This window comes from Brachyistius frenatus, unplaced genomic scaffold, assembly GCF_029030835.1.
Source record: "Brachyistius frenatus isolate BFR_SWC_R1_liver_20210118 unplaced genomic scaffold, ASM2903083v1 Contig_93, whole genome shotgun sequence".
In the NCBI taxonomy this organism is placed as follows: domain Eukaryota; kingdom Metazoa; phylum Chordata; class Actinopteri; family Embiotocidae; genus Brachyistius; species Brachyistius frenatus.
The window spans coordinates 672,332-696,399 of record NW_027210692.1 but is presented as its reverse complement, the minus strand read 5'-3'; the positions used below and the strand labels follow the sequence as shown (position 1 = coordinate 696,399).

Sequence of the window (24,068 nt, the reverse complement as noted above, 5' to 3'; positions counted from 1 at the left end):
GAGACACAGACACACATCCTGCGTACATGGCGGCACACTGTAGCACACACAAGCTGCAGCACTATTCCACACAGGATATGAAACCAAGTGATATATAGTGGATTAGCTGAGCAGATAAGGTGGTGCTGCCCAGCTGTTGGAGGATGAAAGCAGACTGTGTTTTCAAAGATAAATATAGCATCATAAATATAACATGGTCATTGTTTTCTTGTTGCACTTTGGTCATTTAACAGGCCTTACAGAGCCAGAAACACTCTTTGGCAACTTCTGGCATTTAGTTCAGGGCCATTATACAGTTAAAAAAAAATATAGATTTTATTTTATTTATTTTAAATTTCCTGCTGTTAGATTAGAGCCAAATTTGCAATTTGTGCTACCAAAACAATGAGCTAAAAGAGGCTAAAATGCTGTGCTGCACCATTGACTGATGACTCTGAGTGGGTGCGTCACAATGAGCCATCCTTTTACATAACATGTTTTATAGTTAAAATAAACATTATTGTATAGCAGGGGTCTACATCAGTTGTGATGGCAACTGTGTGAAGTTTATCGCGCCATAAACCTTTAAATCACCTTAAATTTCCCCAAATTCCTTGCAAATCGCTCTTGGATCAGTGTGCAGTTTTAGTTCATGTTTGAAAGTTAGAAATGATGAAAGGAACATTCGTAAGCTGCTGTTTTCTTGTTACTCTATCTTTCTCTTCAGTAGTGTAGCGATGTCTGCTGCGTTGGAAAATTAGAAGAAGCAGCAAGGATTTGATCAGTGTCCAAAAATAGACGTGTATTTAAAATGACCCCAACAATCCTGTTACCGCCCACCTCTAATTACTACACAAAGAAGCGTATCTATGTATATGTGTTGGTGTGCGTTCCTCTGTGTACACATGACGGACATAGAGGAAGTAGTGTCATCACCTAGGGTGAACGCACTGAATGAGTCACAGCTTGCCTTGGGTAGATTTTATTAACGGGCGAACAACATCAATCTTTATCCCAACAATCTAAAAACGAGATGAAGAGACAGACCAGGCACAGGAAGAATGAGTGGAAAGAGGCTGAATGATGATGTCAAACATGGCAACGTGGCAGCTGGAAGTTGTGCAGAGTGATGAAACCTGCGGAAAAAAAGAAAGAGAATAGAGAAATCCTAGAGATAACGGAAACAGGAAGATAGAAAGGTATCAGTGGTATTTTGTCCATATTTTCCAAAAAACAGAACCTGTGTCTTCCATCCCCATGGTGATGTGTGCGTGCGTTGAAGTTGTGGCAGACGTTGAGGAGAGAAAGCGAGCAAAACTGAGGAAAAATGAAGAGTGCAGGAGAGCAGACTGGTCAATTTCCCCGAGGTGGTAAATTATTATTTCCCTCCTCTGACAGAGCACTTTGACTGCAGCGTATAACAATGACTGCAGTGGATACACACATTATCGCCCAGCGTGCACACAAAGAGGTGCACACGCTGAAGCACAGATATCTCGTCCTCTGCTGTTTTGCTGTATCTAATTACAGCCAGTTCTGGAGGAATATTAAAACCCTTCGCTCCGATATCAAAAATGATGTTTCTGTCTGTTTCTCGCTCGTGTGGCTCCATGCACAAAGTGTCAGCCTCATTTCAGTACTTGGTTGTAAATTAATTACAATTTTATGCCTGGCCTCAGTGAGATAAAACGCATGGGGGAAAAACATTCCTTGCACACATGAAGCACACATGCACATGCTTGTGTACAGACGGACACGCCCGCAGTCAGGCCCCCTCATAAACTGTTGTACAAAAACATATTTCCTGAGCCTAGCGATTGCTTTCATCCTAATTAAACTATGCAAAGTTTAGGTGTGCATATGTGTAAACTAAAAAGTAAATAATAATGCAGGAAGTTGTTGCACCTAAAGGATGGGTGTTGCTGTTTCAGATTCTGCTGCGCCTCTGTGAAAAGTATTGTTAATTTTATGTCACCAGCCGAGGTTACATAGGTGGAAATCGCAAATCAATTTGCCAAATGGAACCACTTCATTCACTCAGTTCAAAGACTTGTCGTCACTGACAGGAAATATACAGATGTGGATGACTTTAAGGAATGTTGTTTGATTATGATGTTTTTTCTAAGTAATAAGTGCTTCTCCCAATGACAAACTAGCACACTAATACACACCTCTATATGTATTCATTGCTAACACACACACGGTTACCATGGTTACCCCCCTCTTTGTGCTCAGTGGATGTCACCGATCATCTGCATTTCAGAATGTTGAAGGCAATTAGAGTGAACCTGACCCCTCACACACGTACACATTTAACACACAACACGTATGCACACTCTAGTTGAATAACTTGAATGAATCCGTTGCTCAACAGAACCCAGTCGAAATTAAAATGACAAGAACTCCTCATCAGTGCCGGAAAATGGAGCCGTGGACTTTACGGATGTTCATCCAGTGGCTGTGAACTTGTTTTGGAAATTTCACACACAAATTTCTGTGAGAAAACATCTGACATATGTTCATCTGGGACATCTATAAAATACATTTTGTGTGTGTGTGTGTGTGTGTGTGTGTGTGTGTGTGTGTGTGTGTGTGTGTGTGTGTGTGTGTGTGTGTGTGTGTGTGTGTGTGAGAAATGGTGAGACAGTAAAAGGGAACTGAGAGGAGTGAGATAAGGAAGCAGCACAAGGGAAAAAATGATCAGTAGTGCAGATGCTGCAGCAGTAGTATTAGAAAAGGAAATCTGCAATGATCCTTATTCTATCCATCAGTACAAAACAAAGATGAGCCGATCTTTCAAGATGTTCCCTACTACGACACATTTGCTCGTGTTCTTCCATGTTCGAATCTCTCCTTCGTCCTTCCCTCTTTGTAACATTTTAAGGCGTGAACAGTCTCGGCCATTTCCTGTCGCCTTAGTTATGGCCACAATGGGAAACATTTGTCAGACCCAAATGCACTGTTGAAGCCAGCTTGAAGTGAGGCACACTATGTTGTTAATCACCTCTGAAACAAACACTCCTCACATAAACACACATCCGCACACAGCACACCAATCAATACGCATTCACCGTTATAAATCTGAGCAGCGTAGACACGTGCTATTAGGCTGCACCGGGTCCAACTGTACATGAGTTATTTGTCTGTTCCTGCTGTGCTGCTGAAACTGTTTATTGGGCTTTGTGTGTGTGTGTGTGTGTGTGTGTGTGTGTGTGTGTGTGTGTGTGTGTGTGTGTGTGTACGCCGAGCTAAAGCACCGGTGGAGGCCATTGCTAACGACCGCATACGCGAGGCGAACACCTTTGGGAATGGCGAATCTCAAAGCGCTGAAGAGGATCATGGTGCAGGACCCGACATGCCTCAAAGACACACCAGAAAGCATGGCATTAACTCGTAGCGTCGCTAATTAGCAATGGGAGCCTCTCTGGGTTTTGCCTTTTGCAGACCAAGTAAAATTGTATTCGCACAGGCTTGACAAGGTTTGTTTTGCTTTGTTTAAGTGTTGCTGGAGAGGAGGTGGCCGGGCAGCACAGCGCGATGAGGAGCACAATCTTTTAAAAACCATGGAGAAGGTATTTTAAGACATTTGGTACTGTCTTCAGGGGCACACCATTTTATAGTTGAGCTCATCTTAGACCGAAGATTCATCTTTTTGTTTCCTTTAACAAGCTGACAATTGCTTGTTGAAGCCATAGTTTGACACTCATCAGTTTGTTATAGGATTCCCCATTTCCTTGTGCTTGTTACAGACAATTACAGTGCATCCGGAAAGTATTCACAGCGCTTCACTTTTTACACATTTTGTTATGTTACAGCCTTATTCCAAAATGGATTAAATTCCTTTTTTTCCACAAAATTCTACACGCAATATCCCATAATGACAAAGTGAAAATACTTTGTTTAAATTTTTTGCAAATCTATTAAAAATAAAGAATGAAATTATGACACATACAAAAGTATTCACAGCCTTTGCTCAATACTTTGTTGAAGCACCTTTGGCAGAAATTACAGCCTCAAGTCTTTTTGAGTATGATGCTACAAGCTTGGCACACCTATTCTTGGGCAGTTTCTCCCATTTTTCTTTGCAGGACCTCTCAAGCTCCATCAGGTTGGATGGGGAGCGTCGGTGCACAGCCATTTTCAGATCTCTCCAGAGATGTTCAATCGGGTTCAAGTCTGGGCTCTGGCTGGGCCTCTCAAAGACATTCACAGAGTTGTCCCGAAGCCACTCCTTTGTTATCTTGGCTGTGTGCTTCGGGTCGTTGTCCTGTTGGAAGATGAACCTTCGCCCCAGTCTGAGGTCCAGAGCGCTCTGGAGAAGGTTTTCATCAAGGATGTCTCTGTACATTGCTGCATTCATCTTTCCCTCCATCCTGACTAGTCTCCCAGTTCCTGCCGCTGAAAAACATCCCCACAGCATGATGCTGCCACCACCATGCTTCACCGTAGAGATGGTATTGGCCAGGTGATGAGCGGTGCCTGGTTTCCTCCAAACATGACGCTTGGCATTCAGGCCAAAGAGTTCCATCTTTGTTTCATCAGACCAGAGAATTTACTTTCTCATGGTCTGACAGTCCTTCAGGTGCCTTTTGGTAAACTCCAGGTGGGCTGTCATGTGCCTTTTACTGAGGAGTGGCTTCCGTCTGGCCACTCTACCATACAGGCCTGCTTGGTGGAGTGCTGCAGAGATGGTTGTCCTTCTGGAAGGTTCTCCTCTCTTCACAGAGCAACGTTGGAGCTCTGTCAGAGTGACCATCGGGTTCTTGGTCACCTCCCTGACTAAGGCCCTTCTCCCCCGATCGCTCAGTTTGGCCGGGCGGCAGACTCTAGGAAGAGTCCTGGTGGTTCCAAACTTCTTCCATTTACGGATGATGGAGGCCACTGTGCTCATTGGGACCTTCAATGCTGCAGAAATTTTTCTGTACCCTTCCCCAGATCTGTGCCTCGATACAATCCTGTCTCGGAGGTCTACAGACAATTCTTTGGACTTCATGGCTTGGCTTGGTTTGTGCTCTGACATGCACTGTCAACTGTGGGACCTTATATAGACGGTGTGTGTCTTTCCAAATCATGTCCAATCAACTGAATTTACCACAGGTGGACTCCAATCAAGTTGTAGAAACATCTCAAGGATGATCAGTGGAAACAGAATGCACCTGAGCTCAATTTTGAGTGTAATGGCAAAGGCTGTGAATACTTATGTACATGTGATTTTTTTTTTTTCATTTTTGATTTTTAATAGATTTGCAAAAATTTCAAAAAAATGTATTTCACATTGTCATTATGGGGTATTGTGTGTAGAATTTTGAGGGGAAAAAAATAATTTAATCCATTTTGGAATAAGGCTGTTATATAACAAAATGTGGAAAAAGTGAAGCGCTGTGAATACTTTCCGGATGCACTGTATGTGGCAAATGTTTTTTTTTTTTTTTTTTTTTAGAAGTACATTTAATTTAAGATGCCATTGGAAGATCCTTTCGAGGCTCGATATTGTATAAATTCAGATTTCCATTTATTAATTTTTTTTATTATAGAAAAGAAATAAGCATGTCAAGGTGTCATAAAAATACTGTGAAAGTGTCACAATTCTCAGTTCAGAGAAATTCACAATGTCTACATTCAGCAGAATATAGGCCGCGCAGCAAACTGCAAATAAAAGACCAGAAAAGTGTAAAATATGGATCCTTTAACGGAATAAATTTTTTTGAGAATTATGATTATCTGTATAAATTTTAACTGGAGCCAGAGGAAAGCTTCATGTAAAGACTGGAAGCAGGGGGAAACACAAAGTTTGTCTGTGTTCAAAAATCCAACTACTTTCAATATTATCAATAATATAATATTATTAAAATATGAATTTACACCTTGTTTAATCTGCAGACAAACCTATGTAATAAAGAAAGTTTGTAACTTTGGAAGTGCTTCTTTTTAAAACATTATGTATGCTTGTATTGCCTGCGTACTCCGAACTCAATACTTGACACAGACATTTCAAAAAATGGTCACTTCTTTAGGGTTAACTTTCAATGGCAGTTCACAATAAAAGTGGTTAAAATTGTAACGTTCAGTGAAATCTCAGGAATCAATATAGTTTACTCGGTTAAGTCTTCAGGTGAGTTTCTTTGAATGGCACATTGTCTTGGCTTCTTCTTTGCCACAAATCTCAAACAATGTTCATTTAGCATCAGATCAATGAGTAGAATTGTATTATTCAAAGTCCTCTCGGTATCCGTTTTAAGATGTTGTGGAAAAGCTACATTGTTTCACCGTAGCATGAAAGATTAAGTTAAGCCTTTAGGTGTAATTTTCTCAATCTGGTCTTGCGGATCAAATAGGGACAAAGACTGCAGTGTCCTTGAAGCAACTTAACAACCAATCTGTTCAAAAATATATAAAACATCTCTGCTCTTTTCCATCACACTCACTCATTCTCTGTATTGCCCTCTCTACAGCTCTATCCTCTTTCATCTCTCTGTTGTTATTGTTCCTCTCCTGTCCTATCTTCTTCTTAACTCATCACCTTCCCATTTTTGTCATTTTCACTTGGCACACTTTTTCTGCTTTGCTTCCTTTTGTTCCGAAGCCTCCTTCTTCTTTGCTCTCCTCCATCCAGACGGAGGAGGAAGAATACATCAGGAGATCATGCTGAATAATACATGCCTGTTAGAGCAGAGCCGAGGAGGCTGACACGGATGAAGGAGAGACTGTCGAGCTGGATATAGAGTTTTGATAGCGTGTGAATATGGAGCATTTATTACGATGAGATATGAGCATGCAGGTTAGTTACAGAGTGGAAATATGAGATTCAATAAATCTATTAGAATCGCACTTACAGAAGGGAAAAGTGTAACAACACGTTTCTATTTTTAGACGCATACACTTTTCCAAAATGAGCACACGGACACATTCATCAGCGTGTTAACAGCCGGTACGTTATGGTGATGGTTAAACATCACTTTAGTATGTGTGGTAGAGGTATTAACCCCGCTCTCACCCGACATATGAGGAAGCAGGAAGTGTGTGTGTGTGCGTGCTTGTGTGTGTGTGTCTGCTCCTGCCAGTTCAGCTCTGACAGACATGAGGGGGTCACTCCTGCCCTGTAGCCCAGTGACCTCATCAGACAGTGTTGAATTATGGGTAGTGGCACTTGGGTCTCACAGCTGTCTCACCGCTTCGGGCGCTGTGTTAGTGATTCATCTCTCAGACACACACACACACACACACACACACACACACACACACACACACACACACACACACACACACACACACACACACACACACACACACTCTCATAGAAACTCCCTCACTCACAGCAGCTGGACTGCAGGGTAGCTGACATTTAACAGTGGAGGGAAAAGCAGGGAGTGCGAGCTGAAAATAAAAAACAATAAAGCTGCAGTCAGGATGGTCTGAAACATCTCGGTGTACAACAAATCATACACAGGCTTGTATTTACAGTAAACAAATGGCATTGGGCTGTCAGGCTACCCACACTCTCCTCATTGCAGCCCACCGTGATGTCAGACTTTGTTTTGTGAAGTGCTGTTTTGAATTTGGCATTTTGGCCGTTGCCATCTTTGTTTTTTTGAAGCAAGTGACCATCTTTGCATGAGATGGTGGAGTTGGGGAGCTGGAAGCGATCCTGACTACACCCCAGGCATGTCAATCAAACCAGACACGCCCCCAAACGTGCTTCTGTTTGAGGCCTAATATCTAATTAATTCTATTTGAGGCATTAAGATGTAATATACTGAGTGATGGATATATGTTTTTAATCTCTTTGGGGCAACAGAGATGGCTGCCACAAGCAACAGCAACACTGCAATGAACATGCCTGTCAGGCAGTTTGCAACCCAAACAACTCCACCTATAACCATGTTTGGTGGTTTTAAAGGAATAGTCTGTCAAAAATGAAGAAGTGAACAGTAGTGTTTTCACCAGAATGTTTGTTGTTGTGATGGAAAAGCCTCTAAAGCAGCATGTTACTCTAAAACTGCACAGAGGAAAATTGCTCATTGCTCCAGGTGAGTTGGATCACAGCTTATTCGGTGGTAATGATTGAAAGATTCAGATACATACTTTCTCGTTCTCTCTTTCTCATTGACACACACGGAGACATACAATGGAGCTGACATAAAAAGGCTATCTATGGCAAATAGCATCACCATCTGCTGAATATTTGATCAGAGACCAACAGGGGCTTAATAATTTAGCAACAGGCCTTTGCTTGACTCTCACTGCCACTGCCTTTGGAAATGATTGGTAGATGCATATTGCCCCCTGGCAAATTAAACACCAAAGCTGTGCATCAAGTCACTATATCTGTGGAAAAGGTCATGTGCCCAGAAAACATCCAATTGCGTTCTAAATCTAACATCATTGTATTTGAAAGCCGTGCCCTGTGTGACTTACACCACCCACTTTGCATCGGGGAGGATGATTTGTTGCAGCAGATGTGTGTGATAATTCCCCATTATATTGATCTTCTCCATGACAAAGCAATAACCAGGCAAATTACATGGTCAGGGGAGAATACCGCTTCAGATGACCCAGTGAAAGGGTGAACTGGTCCATCACGTCCTTTTGTACTTGCGCTGAATGTAACAATAAAGTGGGAATGGTTCCTTTTAAAAAAAATATTTTTTTTTTTATATATATATATCAAAGTAATTGACTTTGCATTTATTTGGCACAATCATTTCATTTTTTTAACTGTTCGATTTTGGTTTTTGCTTAATTAAATAGATTAAAAGAAAAAAATGTAAGAATTTATGAAACACCCACTGAGTCTTTGATTTAAACTTTAGTTAAAAAAAATTTGACGATTAGTAAGTATATTAAGTACAAAAGAAGTGCGATACCCTCCAAAGTCTACTAATAACACAAATGATAGGAATATTGTGGGCGTTTTATTGTGATGATCCGTGTGTCTGCTGGGATCCGTCTAAATCCCGGGACAACGGCGTCCGGTCAGCTCGGTGTCTCGGCCGGTCAGGAAACAAACCGGATGAATAATACACCGTGTCGGCGGTCACATGTCGTGCAGCGGGTTCCTGAATGATTTAAAGCTTTTTACATCATCAGCCTCACCCTCGCTTCCTCCCCTCCCCTCCCTCTCCTTCCCTCCCTCCCGCTGCGTCTCCCGCTGCTGCACCGCGCAGCCCGGAGATGCTGCTGCTGATGCTGGTGAACGACTGCAGCATCCGACATGGGCATCCTTTAATCCGGCCGCGCCACAGTGAGTGTTTTTCCTCCACTTTTTCTCGTCCTCTCGTTACCTTCAACTTGACCACCCCTCCACCCTGCTCCCTCATTTTACCACCTCCACCACTGCTCCTCCGCTTCCTCCTCCCTTTTTTTTTTGTTGTTGTTGTCTTCCTTTGTGCAGCTTCTTTTTTTTTTTTTTCCATGAGCGATGGCGCATAACCGCGGCGGAAACCGTGCGTGCTCGTAAATGTTTGGTGACTCCGCCGGAGTGTGAACGGAAATGTCGGGAAATGCTCGCTTGCACCTCACCTTAACGGGGTGCGTGTTTGCGTGAGAAAAGAGAGAGGAAGACAGAGTTTAGGGCGGGTGTCGCTTCTCCCACCGGACCATAGAGCTGCAGCAGGCTCCGTTTGGAGAGTCGGAAAGGAGTACGGGAAGCGACAGAGGGGCGACTGGGACCCTACTGAAAGAGGGTGGGACATTTAATTAAGGGTTCCTGCAGGTGAGAGCATACAGTTATTGCCTACATGAACTGTTTAGGTGTGTCTTAGAAAGCGCAGAGGAATGAAGATGTCATAATGAGATGCTCCAAGCAGGGGTGGTGGTGTGGGGGGGAAACAAAAAAGAAGCTTTTTCAGTGTTGTGGTAGAGTTTCTTTATCGTGGTCAGGCATCATGCTACTCTGAAGGGCTAAAATGATAATTTAGACTATAATAAGCTTTTTAAAGAGCTATTTCTGTATCTGATGTGGAGAAAGATTAAGATTTTTAGAGGCTGCCTTCCTCTTTTTTATTTATTTATCGATCTATCTATCTATCTCACAAACAGGGAGGCAACATACTGTGCTGCTGGCTTCGTGTGTGTGTGTGTGTGTGTGTGTGTGTGTGTGTGTGTGTGTGTGTGTGTGTGTGTGTGTGTGTGTGTCTATGTGAGGACAAGAGCACTCAGACACTGAAAGCCTCAAGCTGTGGAACTGGGCTAATCCCTAATGACATGGCCAGATCTCTCTTTCTCTCTCTACCTCTCTCTCTTTCTATTTTCCATGAGGACTTTTTATTTTTTGTCCCCCTCTTAATTCTTTTCCATACTCACTTGTGATGACGTGCTGTCCGTGGTGCTGAAAACAGTCATCAGCAGATGGCTTGCTAATACGGTGAAGCCTGATGACCCTGTCAACGCTCAACAGGTGCCTATTACTTACCGTAAAAGACGGCTTCACGGGAAGTAAAAGAAAGTTGATTTGAATCAAGTCATTTTAAATGGAAGCTGTGTTTGCAGGCTAGAGCTGTGGGTTCTTGTTTGGCATTGTTGGCATATTCACAATACAGAAGTGATTTGCGCTGTCAACAAAGAATGAAAAAAAAAAAAATCTATTCCCAAGCACAGCAGACGATCAAGTAGCTTGGCTAAAAAAACAATTTCATTCATATAACTCAGAATTCTGATAATACTTTGAAATTTAGGAAATAACAACAAGCAAAACATATATTCGGGGAGGTTGCCGTGTGGCCAATTGGGAGATCTTTAGAAATATTTTATTGACATAAGCTTTGGATAAAAAAAATATATATGCAAATACAGTGTTTACAATATATTTAGGTCTAAACAGCCTTAATATACAGAGTCAGATTTATTTAATGTTACGTCAGAAGCTAATGTCAAGCCAAAACAATGGAGACCAACCAGGCAAAAAGAGAAATGTGATTACGATGATGTTGATGAAGATGGGGTTGGTAAAAACAACAATAAGAAGCAGAACCAGAAGATTACATAACTGACCAATTTAGCAACTGCAGTTTGTCTCCTAGCATATCCCTTAAACACACACACACACACACACACACACACACACACACACACACACACACACACACACACACACACACACACACACACACACACACACACACACACACACACACACTCACACACTCTCAGAGCCCCCAAGACATCCAGGTCTCACATTAGAGGGCAGAGTCACATGGTGGGCCACACCACTGGAGAAGCTTGAGGTGCAGTTGCTCCTTGCTCAAGGACACTTCAGCAATAACAGTGGTCATGTGTGTTGACAATGGCATCAGAGTTATTTGTCTGTTTAATTGGCTTGAGGAGATGCTGTTTTTGAATTTGGGTGTTTGAATTAACAGCATAGGATGACAGCATTTGTTTGTTTGTTGTAGTTATTTTTTGTTTATTATCCATCCTTATTAGCCAGGAAGCGTGGGAGGGAGGTCCAAAGCTGGATTTGAGATGGGAATGCGCAACCCGATTTGAAAATTATCAGCCCATTAAATGTCTATTAACAGTTTTCATTACTCCCGACTGGAAGAACTGCACACTCTGTGACCTTTATAGTGGCCGTAGTTATTATGACAGGAGCAAAGGTGGAAGTTGGGTAACATGGTATAAAGACTGAGAAAGTAGGGAGGAGTCGTTGGTTGGTTGGTTTGTTGGTTCAAACACAGGACTTTCACTCAGGAGTCTGCTCTTTGTGACCCGTGTAGAAAAAAAAAAGAAGTAAACTTTGAATTATTTTAAGTTACACATGACATATTTATTTTAACGCATTCAGTGATGTTTTCTTTAGCCTAACCAAGTATTTTTGGTAGTTATGTTGACCATGCCTTTATCGTTGTTAACATAGCAACAGAGGTCTGGTATGCCTGACATTGATACTCAATGATGCATGTCTTTGATGACAGCCTAATGATCCAAACCAGGATATTAGAGTAGGCCCGTCTAGCCATAACTTATTGTCCCAGTGACAGCATCCATTTAATGGGCGGATAATGTTCGAAGCAGGTGGATGGACTGAAGTTAAAGGGTCATCCCTAAAGAAAATGTTATTTTGCATGAATCTTTTTTAGCATCTCCCACCACATGCACAAACTAGAATTGTTCTTATCACCACAACTTATAATGTAGCAGCCAACACAGGTACTGTATTGATGATAGTACATGATTAGGGATGTGTGGTTTACTTTTCATAAACAGATGCAGATTTTGTTCACTGTTGCAGTTTCAAATTCGGACCAGTTTGTACATTACCTAATAATCCACCTCCATAACAAACCAAATTATGAAATTTTTGCTGAAGAGATAAATTTGGCAACAACTAGCAATTACATAATACATAAAAAAAAAGCTAAAATCTAGTGTGACAGCAGAAAAAGTAGAAAATGGTTACCAAAGATGCAAACTGACTAAGTAATATATAGCAGCAAAACTGCAGTTTATTGAACAGAGCAAAGGTTTATAAGTAATGTATGTGATATTGTAAATTTCATTAAGACAAGAGGTTGCTGAAAATACACCGAGTTACTGAGTAACTGCAGGGCTTGTGAAACAGTACTGGCTTCTCATTCATTTTTGTTAGGGGTAATGGGTGCTGAGAGAATGGTTGTGTGCGTTTTCATATCTACAGGACAGACACTCGAGAGAATTGATGTTTCTTGGAGAGATCTTTATGTGCCTGTTTGGAAGAATCACTCACAGTCGCAGATAAATGCTTTACATGTAGTAATGTCAGTATTGAATTCTTATGGTAAATTACAGGTGTGACTCGTGCAGCAGAAACACAGACACTCACAAACATAAGCTTTTATATTTATGAATGGCTGACTGGCCCCCACCACCCTTTCTCCATCAGATACTGCTAAGCACTGACGTCAGTGAACCTGCCTGCGCATAAAGGCTAATATAATCAGGACCTCAGACACACATGCACACACTGCATCCTTTCCTTTGTCTCTGCGACAGTTTGGACACACACACGCCTTAGGTTAGTGTTTCAACAGGCACTAAAGAGAGAATAGAAAGGGAAAGACAAAAAAAGCGACAGCTTGAAAGAGAGCGAAAGAGACTGGAGGGCCAGTATGTTGGAGGTGGACTGCCTTGATCATTATCATTACTGTGTAATCTGATCTCTTATAAATTTGTGACCTTGGCTGCTTCCCTAAAGGTGTACCAGCAGATTTGCATGAAAATAGCCTCTTTTTTTTTTCTTTTTTTTTAAACCTCTGTCGCTTGTACTTCTGAGTACTCTCCAAAAAAAAACATTCACCATTTTTCACTTTATAATATTGGTAGTAAGAGACTCGGGTAAAAGCTGTCACATATCGGCATTTGTTTCTAAGTCATGGAAAAATATTTTTTCTGAAGAGCAGACCACTTCTGTAGATTGTAGGATAATGGCTGTAATTTGTTTGTTCTCTTGCCCTTTATGTTCAAAACGTCTGCACACATTGATGTATTTTCCACTTTCAAAGCCAACAGCTGTTCCACTGTAGGATTGCCCCAGTTGTCAAAAATCAGACTTCCTTAATTTTTGAAAAACGTTAAAATAGCAAACAGAGCAGTTCTGTCTATCTGGCAGATGTAGAAAAGCATCTCCAATCTGCGGAATTGGTTGTGAAGAAATGATTGTCTGTCTCTGGGGCTATGTTCCAATTATCTTCCGTAATACTCCGATTTCCCCTCATTTCAGTGTTTCCCTTAGTCAGTCAGTTGGCAAGTAAAGAAAGAAAGCAAGAGGTAAAAGTTAACTTCCCTGGTATTTGTTTCTTTACATCCTCCAGAAGAATGTAGGAGCGTGCAGGAATGAAAAAGAACTGCAAAAAATAGTCCTACTGAATATGGTAATTGCAAAGCGCTATTAGCACAAACCTACCAGGCCAATTAACACGAGCTATTAATTCAATGAAAGCAGCAAACACTAAACAGTTTGTGTACAAGCTAAAGCAAGTGGCAACAAACATCCAGTAAGACAGACATTAGGAATTCACAAATCTAGACATACATCTTTATCAATCTCATAAGAAAGAAATTAAAACACACTGGTATTATCCTTTCGGTGATGGAGTGGATTGTGAGAGTTCAACAGACCCTCATCAAGAATTGTATTGGCTGTAAACCATAAAAGATGTAAGACAAAAACAGTTTGAGACTTATTCAAAAGTAGTTGGCATGAAGTTCTTTGGTTCCACAAAAACAAGGCTGATAGATACTGATGATTACACTCTTACTAATATAAAGACCAGGTACAAAATGTAAATTTTGGATGCCCATTTGTCATCATTAAAAATGTATGCTTTCAGATTGCCATTTTAAATTAGTAAAACTCAGGGATAAAAAAAAGTGGAGACTAAAAAATATATCCGCACTAATAAACTGCATCTATTTTCCACACTGTCGCAGTTGCGGTACTGTTTTGCTGGCACGTCTGGTGTCCTCCATCTCCTGTTTAACAGGAAGGCATCAGCACCCTAATGACACCACATGATGTCATTTTAAAGTGACCTGGTAGTGACCCGTACCGCCCAACCTATATTTCATTGGCTTGTTACAAAATGAGTCCAATAGGAGGATGATGAGAAATGATGACCAAATTATTAACGGTACCTCCGCAGTAACTTTCACACCCATAGGATGGTGATTAATGCTGGTGCATGCTATGCTAATCTTAAAAGTCAAAGTTGTTTGGCCAGCAACAAGATTTTTGTTCACTTGTGGTCAAACAGTGGAGTTCAGGGAGTTTATCCGTTCGGTTGTCATGGTAAAGCACTCCAAGGCCTGCGTCTTAAAAGAGGGAGAGAAGAAGAAAGGAAACGGAAACAAAGACAGTGAGAGAGTGAAGGGAAGAAAATACACTTTAGAATGTAGGAAGGGTAACAGGTGAAGGTGGAAATGGATAAAATATAAAGGGTTGTATTGGATATAGTTAGCAGTTTACACAACAGGCACTACACTCGTTTGCTGGAAGTGATGGTTTATAAAAAAATTAAAAAAAACTCTAAGATAATATATAAGGACAATACTGTTAGCAGCAGGGATGGGGATTAGTAAATTGGATATATAGTGACAATTCTGTTGGAAAAAACGTCTTAGCTGCCACTGGCAGTATTTCATATTCCATTATCTCTGACAGTACCAATATTTCATGGTTTTGGAGCTGCTTGTCGAAGACTTAGTCAGCAGGATATGCCTGAGGTCTGCCATCAGGCTCAATGAAGCAGTTTAAGGGCCAAGTATGAAAGCCTTGTTGAAGACCAAATCTCTTCAGTTGAGGGCTATACTCGAGCATCAAGTTAGTCTGAAAGCAGGGTTAGTCCCCTAATGTGTGATACAACCCTGTTTTTTTTTTTTTTTTTAGAGCTCAAGGCCACATAGACAGAGATGTCATTGATATGGCTGGTTAAGCACAGAGCAACAAGGAATGGCATCGTTGTTTTTATTTATCTTGCAGTCTGGAGCCAGATCCATTTTGCTTTAAGCTTAAGGCCCCCACCGCACTGCATTAGGGAAAGATATATGGGGATGCGGCAGCTCACACTGCGAATGAACTGGGCCGGCTGACAGGTTAGTCATGCAGAGCAATTGGTCTGTACTCTGGGACCAGGGCCAGCTGATTCCACCTTGGAAACTTTTGACAGATAGGCATTATACACCTTAAATGGATTGACTTCTTTCTGTTTACTCATTTCTTACGTTACAAATCGAGACTATGCATCAACATGTTGGAGGTTAATGGTCAAAAACTGTAGTTAATTAGATCGATCAGAAAGCCATGATATTGGCTAGTCAGTCGGTAAATGAGTAAACTGGTCAGACGGCCAACGAACACGAGCAAAGAGAGATCTCTGTTTGTATTTATGTTTGTCTATTGCCAGTTTCAATGCACCAAATGGATGAAAATTACAGCAAACTGGACACGATGCAGTCAGTCTTCGTGTTGTATATCAAAGGCCACTTTCAACTCGGACCCAATGTTTCCATGTTTTTCTTAATCTTCATAAATGTTGACCGGTATCATCGACTGGCACGCTGTTTATTTACACTGTGTGGTGAACGCATTTCATGTTCCAAGTGTATTAGGGTTGTTTTATTAAATTCAACTTCTTGTGAAAAAGATCTGTGTATTCACAAGTACAAGAGGCCAGGAAAATTGCGAATGAGTTTATGAGAAGATTTGGACCAAAACAGAGCACCAAGTGCACGTATGCTTCAGTGGCTCTTGCACACTATAATGAGACCTAAAAGCTCTTAATGAAAGTCATGCAAAATTATATTTCCTCATTTATTGCTTTAAAGGTATCTTATGCATTGTTTTCCAACATATGGCTATATGACACATCACTGTATCTTTGCCCCGACTATTCCCTTGATTCTGCAAGGTAAAGTGAATTTTTTTTCTGTGCATCTATCTGTCAGAAATAAACCATGGATTAGCAGTCATAGATAAGCAGAAAATTAAATCAGTGCATGCCACAAACGTGGCTGGATTAAGACCTTGAGTGGCCAATGAGGATTTAATCTCAAAGAGCATCCAACTCATCAGAGTTCTACTATGATCCCATTTATTCATTATTATAACAGTTTTTAAAAAAATCTCCATATACTATAATGCTTTCCGGGAGAGCTTTGATACAGACTTTGAATTTCTGTAAAATACCCTAATTATCAACTCTTTATAGAGCTTCAATCGAGTTAGATTTCCACACTAATCCAGATGAACAAAGAGAGTGAGTGTTACCCAATTACTGTAATCACTGTTTTCTTTCCTTTTGCACATTAAGTGGGCTCACTGGCATGCTGAGTCCATGGCACATGCTGTCTGCTGGTTAATTAGGCCAAGTAGATGGATCGGGTCTTTTTACATTTGTAAGTAAAACAAAGCTTCTGTCAGCATATTCCTGCAGCCTGCTCACTGAAACTCATAGGAACGTCATAGACAGTACATGAAAATCAGTCTCAGGACAGTTGAGACGGACAGGGATAGTTGAAGTGTGACTGATAAATCAAACAACGAAATCAACCTGGCAGTCGGCAATTCCTCTCTCGTGTCAGATCCATTAGGCCTGTCAGATCGTGGAACCGTGGCCAGTCAGCCAAGGCATAGAATTAGCCAGACTGTCACCAAAGTCAGTCAAGCAGAGGAAAATGAATTCACAATAACGCCACATTTCCACTTGATAATCAGCCAATTACGGGCAGACTTTTGTAGGACCTGATTGGATCTTGTGTGAGTGAATTTTGTTTGGAAAAGTGTTTTAAATGTTTGTAAAATTGACGAGTCATGATGTTTTTAACACAATCTAACTTAAAACAACACATGATGAGTAATGTTGGTTTCATTCAGGACCACACAAAGGCCTACCTAAGTGGAATTACCTGTGATTAACCGTGCTTCAGACATAGTGATTGATAGTAATACATTACTGTGTTCAAGAGATTCAAGTATAGACTGCATGGGGCTCTAAGCACTGCTGTGTAACATTCTACAGAGGATAGCCTCATCAACCTTAACTCTGATATGCTGTGCACGAACACACGAGTTATGCACAGTTGTATTTTCTCTTTCACACAAACTCTGTATGTATATATAGTATAGTTTACTTTTGCATGTTTGCATGCAAAAATGTGCTGAATGGTAAACAACAACAACAAAGTATTCAGTAAATCCACTGACTTGCTATTGCACATTTATTTTCCATAATTGTTTTAATTAATTTAATTAATTAGGCAGCATTCTAAAACATCACGTGTATTTGAGGCAGTGCGTGATAAAGAGATGGGGAGACAGGGTAAAAGACAGGAAAATAAATTTACAGAAAGTCAGACAGGATTCCCTGACTCAAGTATTCTACCAAAAACTCCTTCCTGCTCTGTCTGTGAGATCGGGGCCAGGGCCGCCTGCCAGGTCTGGTATTTGTCGGGGTCAGGGGCGGCAACGCAGGCCGGTTGCCAGGTTGGTGTGGAGTGAATCAGAAGGGCTCTCAACTTTATTAAGCCAATGCAGCTCTTACTGTAAAGGCAACGAGAGCGCAATCAGGTTATTCACCCAGTAATTCAGGCGCAGGCTGGGGCAGAGACGGGCTTAGTCACGGCCGATTAGACACAAGGATAGATGTTCTGACAGCTCTTATCTGGAAAGGAAGCACAGTAATGTTGAGACGCTCTAGAGGTGGCGGTGATGATTATGATGACGGGGATTCAACTATTGATTTTGAAATGGCAGCACTCTGGCTGAGCAAATAATGGGTGTTTATTTAGGGATATAAAATTGGAGAAAGGTCTATTTCAAAATTCGATTACACTGTGAAACAGGGTTTCCGTGAGCACAACAGCCGAGTGTTGCTCACACACTGGGAGATGACAGCAATTTTTTTTTTTTTAAACTCTTTTCTGACAGCTGTGCTTTAATTAGCATTTTTCATATATTTCCAGTAGCTCTTTTCCCTTGTAACACAATGACACTCGCAATAGAATAGTAATTATATGGGTAGATGTTTAAATACATATAAAAGTTATTGCCTTTGCCCACACTCTTTTAAATAATTTAGTCACTAACGTAGCCAGTGGCATTTGAGTTAGTGCTCTGTATGAGGAAGAACAGCACTGTGCCTGTCTCTGTCTTGTCCTCAGGGTCAGGAGATCCTTGCAGATTGTGTCACTGGAGAGGTGCCACATATATTGCGTGTTATGTGATGAATTCTTGGTGAGATTTAAAAAGGAAAAAAAAAAAAAAGTAATCAAGTACACAACATTTTTGACGTTGACTCAATGTCCAACTGATGGGTTATATTGTATCCAAATAAAAAAAATATAGGTTCAACCGAAAACATGAATTTGAAAACTTCATTTGAATGAACAAACTAATAAGAGTGCAGCATTGTTTTACCCTTTTCAGTGTGCATTATTTTCAGACAGTGGAAGTAAATTTTTAGTCTGCTCAAACAGAATAAAGTCAAGCTTAAAGGCATAGTTTGACATTTTAGGAACTGCGAAGACAAATATCATGCTGTCGGTGCACAAAGTACGGAGCTGGAGCTTTGCTTGGCTTTGCATAAAGACTGGAAGCACAGCTTTTTGGCACTTTGGACTACAGTCCACTCACCCATTATCTATAGCCACTATGTCCTGTCAAGGGGGAGCTGGAGCCCTTCCCAGCTGACTTTGGGTGAAGGCGGGGTACACTCTGGACAGTTTGCCAGTCACTTTGGACTGTCGTATTTCAGAAACTCCGCAGCATAATGAAAAAACAGTGCCAATGCCAATATTACCTTCTGTTACCTTCTGTTACCTCCCACAAGGCAATGGGCCACATTTTACAAATGTTCTTTGACGCAATGATGACTCACTAATCACCGACTGAACTATTGGGTTTCCATTTTACGGAGAGGTAATGAAAGGGGGTGATTTCGGCTACCGTCTGGGTCTTTAAGATAAGCTATTCAAATTGCGTCTTGGCTCCAGAGCGGTATTGATCCAATCATTTTACTGTCAGCTTGAAAGCGAAGAAGTGCATTACCTAAAATGTGAAAGTATTCCCTTGCCGTATACTGCGATATCAAACTAGGGAATCCTCAGAACATCCAAATGATACTCTGGTTTTTCCCAGCCAGGACTATAAGTAAGCAGAAGTCAGTTCTCTGTCACGGAGCAGATGGAACACCTGCCGCTGCAAAGCTTTGTGCTGCTCTGCTTTGTTGATCTATGACCGTTCAAATAGTTCACACTCTCGATACAGGGCAGGTGCTCACTGTCAATAGCTGAAAGTGTAACAGATGTGCTGAAAAACAAGCTGCTTGCATAATTTGATTTGCGATATGAAAGGTTGTGTGTGTGTGTGTACTGTAATACACATCCAGTAAACACAACAATGTCAAACAGCTTATTTTGTCCCAAGCGGCTACTTTTTTTTTTCTTTCTCTCTCGAAGGTTTTGAGTTTTGTGTCAGATTTGCTGTTTTTCAGTCTGCTCATCCTTCACACACACACACACACACACACACACACACACACACACACACACACACACACACACACACACACACACACACACACACACACACACACACACACACACACACACACACACACACACACACACACACACAAACGCTGCCATCATAGGAGAATGTGTTAAATAGTGCTGCTTGAGTTTTAATTGTGCATTACTGTGTCTAATTGTTTGTCTGTATCAGTGTATATCTTTGTGTTTGGGTACATATGTACGTGTGTCACCAAGATGTTTGAACCGTGGTGTGAAAAGTTATTTATTGACATTCAGTTTCTGGTTTCTGGCTCAGTTGCCAAACACGAGAGAACCAGGTGTCATGATGAAATTATGCCGCGAAATCAAACCGAATCATGTCCTTGAATAAATTTGGGAATATTTACTTGATTCTTTGCTTCAATGAGTCGATTCAGAAATTAATTTTTGATTTGAGGAATACTATTCTCAGGTGTTTACTCTAGTGGATAGTAACAAAAAAACAAAAAAAAAACCACTTGTGTTTTCAGTCTACTGAGCTGCTTTATGAAACATAACTGGCAGAAAACAAAAGACAAATGCTGCTGTTGTTTTCGAGGGCCTGAATTTGCTCTACATGTTCTGGAGTGAGAGCCGTCTGCTGAGTTGTTACTAATTGGATTTTTAAGAGTGTCCTAAGCATTATATCCTGGTTTATGCAGGTTTCTGAATATTCTTTGATGATACAGACCAGGGGTCTCCACCTTTCATGAAACACACAGAGATCAGAGGACTGTAACGCGACCTGCAAAATGCAGCAGAGACTCTCAAACTGAGCTGAAAACAAACAGCGGCTTATAAATTATGTAAATAACATAAATACAATATTTTCGGTACAGTGGTTAGTATTGTCGCCTCACAGTGAAAAGGTTCCGGGTTCGAATCCGGGCCTGGGCCTTTCTGAGGAGTTTGCATGTTCTCCCTATGACAAACAAAGAAATGCATACAGAAAAAAGCATGCACATGCTGTTGAATTTAAGCTGTTATGATACAAAATGTGTGTGAAGAGAATCAATTTTTCATTGTTCACTTTAAAGAAGCTTATTCAGCTGGTTTGAGAGGAGCTCAGCTATGTTAATAAATGTTACTAAACACGAGTAGCCCTCGGACACTTTCATTTTGTCGAAGTAGCTCTCGGAGGAGAAATGGATGGAGACCCCCGGTATAGACCTTTTGTTTGGCCTTGAATAATGATAAACTCTAGGCATATCTAGTGGCTTGCCTTTGCCTTCACATAGCAGAATGTGCGTTGCATTAAGCTGCAAGAGTTTGTAAAAACAAACAAAAAAACAAAAAAATTCAAAATATGAAAGACAAACGCAAATGTGAGGATGAGGGAACAAAATGGATTTACGTAGCAATCACAAATCTCCATTCTATAAACTGTTTAATCACAACTCCATGCTATGTTGCTATACAGTCTGAGCCGGTCTGTATATGTTTTGTGTCAGCTATCATGCAGATCTTTATTATCCCTCTACGAGAAAATTGGGAAATTTGTTTTCAGCATACTTGTGACGTCTTTCCCAACGCTCACCATCACTCTCAAATTAAATCACCTTTTGAGCTTTCTCTACCGCTGCTCATGCTCATACTCCCACTGAGTGCAGCGACAATAGCAGCCCTGGCCTACTCCGGTTAAACAGCTGGGTAATTGCTGTCATCATTTGAGTGGCTGATGTTATAGCTGAGAGGCAATGTGGGTGTGCTGAATGTGAGAGTGTGTGTTTGTTCAGTAACTTGCATTTGTTGTTCAAAGTAGATGATTGGTGAGCGTTGGATTACTGCTGTTAAGAGAGAGACGGAGAGAGAGAGGTGGACTCTGCCACAATGGATGACCCTCATAGCCCTCCTTTCAACAGCATCTCTAATCACGCTGTTACTCATATGACATTAGAGATCCTGTTTCAATGCTGTAGAAAAGTATCACAAAGCCTCTACAGTTTGAAGATGTTTGATTATTGTTAAGTACCACATAAGTGTTTGAATCATTCTGCAACAAACTGCAGATTTTGTTTTGCATTCGCGCAAGTGTGCCGTCCTCTTATTACTGATGTTTCTCTCTGACGCACAAATTAAATAAACTTTATATTTACATTTTGTAGCGAAATGTAAACAGGAAGGAACATTTTAGTGGATTTTTGCATTGCAGTAACAGTTACAAGAATTATCCAAATGATTTGTTCAAATGAAAGTAGCAATACAACAATGAAGAAAGTTCTCCATTTAAAAGTCGAGCATTCAAAATCTTGAGTAAACGCATAATATTGTCAGTCAGATAATCCAAGTAAAGCGTCAAAAGAAAAGTACTTATGCAGAATTTTTTTTTTTTAAATAGCTCCATGTGAGTGTCATGTTATATGTAATAATATTATTAATGACGCATGAAAATGTTTAAGCACTGCTGAGCTAATTTTAATTATTTCATATACTGTGGGCAAATTTGAAGTAATACATCATACATCATATGCTTTAATGGGCGACCTTATAAATCACATGCTAGCAATTAAATAATAATTACGTAAACAAAACAATAATGCCATCTTTACATAATACGAAAATGCCAGACCAAAATGTGGTGTTTATAAGCATCAGCAGAGACCCTTGCAGGTCATTTTCTTCTGACCTCAAGAAATGTTAAATACTCAAATGACGGTATACAATAAAGTGAAGAAATTACATATTTGGATCTTTTATTTGCTCAAAGAAATGTTATACAAGCAGTTTTGTTGAGGTTTCGTAGAATTATATAAGCACATTGCTCTCTCTCCCCCTCACAAACAAAACAAAATGATTAAGCATCCATGGCTGTCACTAATGAGCTTGGCTACTATAGCAACAGGCCTAAAGGGAGAGGACTGCTAATTAGCCATTTCCTCATTCTGGTATGCTTCATTTGTGGACAAACTTGTAAAACATCCCCACCTTTGGGCGTCTGTGTCTTGGCATGTGTGCTCAGAAATAAGCATTGTGTCAGATGATATAATACCAGGCAATGTGCTGTAAAACTCTGCAAAAATAAATCCTCCCACCTTTTGTTTTTCAGACATTCTCTCTCACCATGTGGGGAAAAACTGACATGGTGTTCCACTAGAGCAGAGAGCAGAGGCACCGGCAGCAAGACGACATCAGATCTTCTTCCGTCATTTGGATAAGGAATAATTCCTCTTCGGCAGCGCTCGACACAACTGATTGCTCAAGAAAGCAGTCAAACATCAGAGAGACAGTATCTTCCACTTCCTTATCTCCCTTTGACCTTTAACCCTCAGTATGAGCGTTCTGGCAGGGAAGCTGGACCCTCGCAGGGTACAGTGGGGCTCGACATGGAACACCTTTACGTCCCGTGTCCTGAGGACCAAACCTGTGGAGTCCATGCTGGATTCAGCCGTATCGGGCACCAGCTCACATGGGACCCGACTGGCCCGGGTGTTGTCCACGGTGGACCTGGTGTCGCTTGGAGTGGGCAGCTGCGTCGGGACTGGGATGTACGTGGTCTCGGGGTTGGTTGCCAAGGAGATGGCCGGTCCTGGGGTCATTGTGTCCTTCATTATCGCCGCTGTGGCCTCCATACTGTCAGGTAGGAGACTGGAGCTTACTCACACACAAACGCACACTCACTCACTCACACGCACGCACACTCACACGCACACGCACACGCACACGCATTGATTCTTAGGTCCTAAACACTGTTAGTGTTTTAGAGAACCTCTAAACCACAGTATAAAGGTTACTGCCATTCATATCACCATTAAATCGATATGATTTATATAAAGAACCTTTTAATAACCATGCAATTATTACAAGGGCAAAGACATTATACGAGCAACGCTATAATAGGAGAGCCACTCAAGGGATATCTTAGTATGATCTTAATGCTCCTATCAATATCTTTAACACAGCCTTTCACTTGGATTATAATGCCCACCAAATTACTGGTGTGTGTGTGTGTGTGTGTGTGTGTGTGTGTGTGTGTGTGTGTGTGTGTGTGTGTGTGTGTGTGTGTGTGTGTGTGTGTGTGTGTGTGTGTGTGTGTCCGTCTCCATGCTGTCCCGGTCTCCCTTTCTGTC

At 41.1% G+C, this 24,068-nt stretch overlaps 1 protein-coding gene across 4 annotated transcripts in view; it reads left to right on the top strand.

The window, feature by feature from the left end:
- Window positions 1-24,068, top strand: part of slc7a14a (solute carrier family 7 member 14a) — a 55,782-nt gene that overhangs the window by 19,384 nt on the left and 12,330 nt on the right. The window contains exons 1-2 of one of the 4 annotated variants that reach the window (XM_069710675.1): window positions 8,977-9,220; window positions 23,048-23,578. In XM_069710675.1, the coding sequence (XP_069566776.1) occupies window positions 23,272-23,578 (307 nt within the window). In that variant the 5' untranslated portion in view covers window positions 8,977-9,220; window positions 23,048-23,271. Of the gene's footprint in view, window positions 1-8,976; window positions 9,221-9,321; window positions 9,692-23,047; window positions 23,579-24,068 lie in introns of those variants that run through there. The other 3 variants (XM_069710677.1, XM_069710674.1, XM_069710676.1) reach the window with 3 other exon arrangements.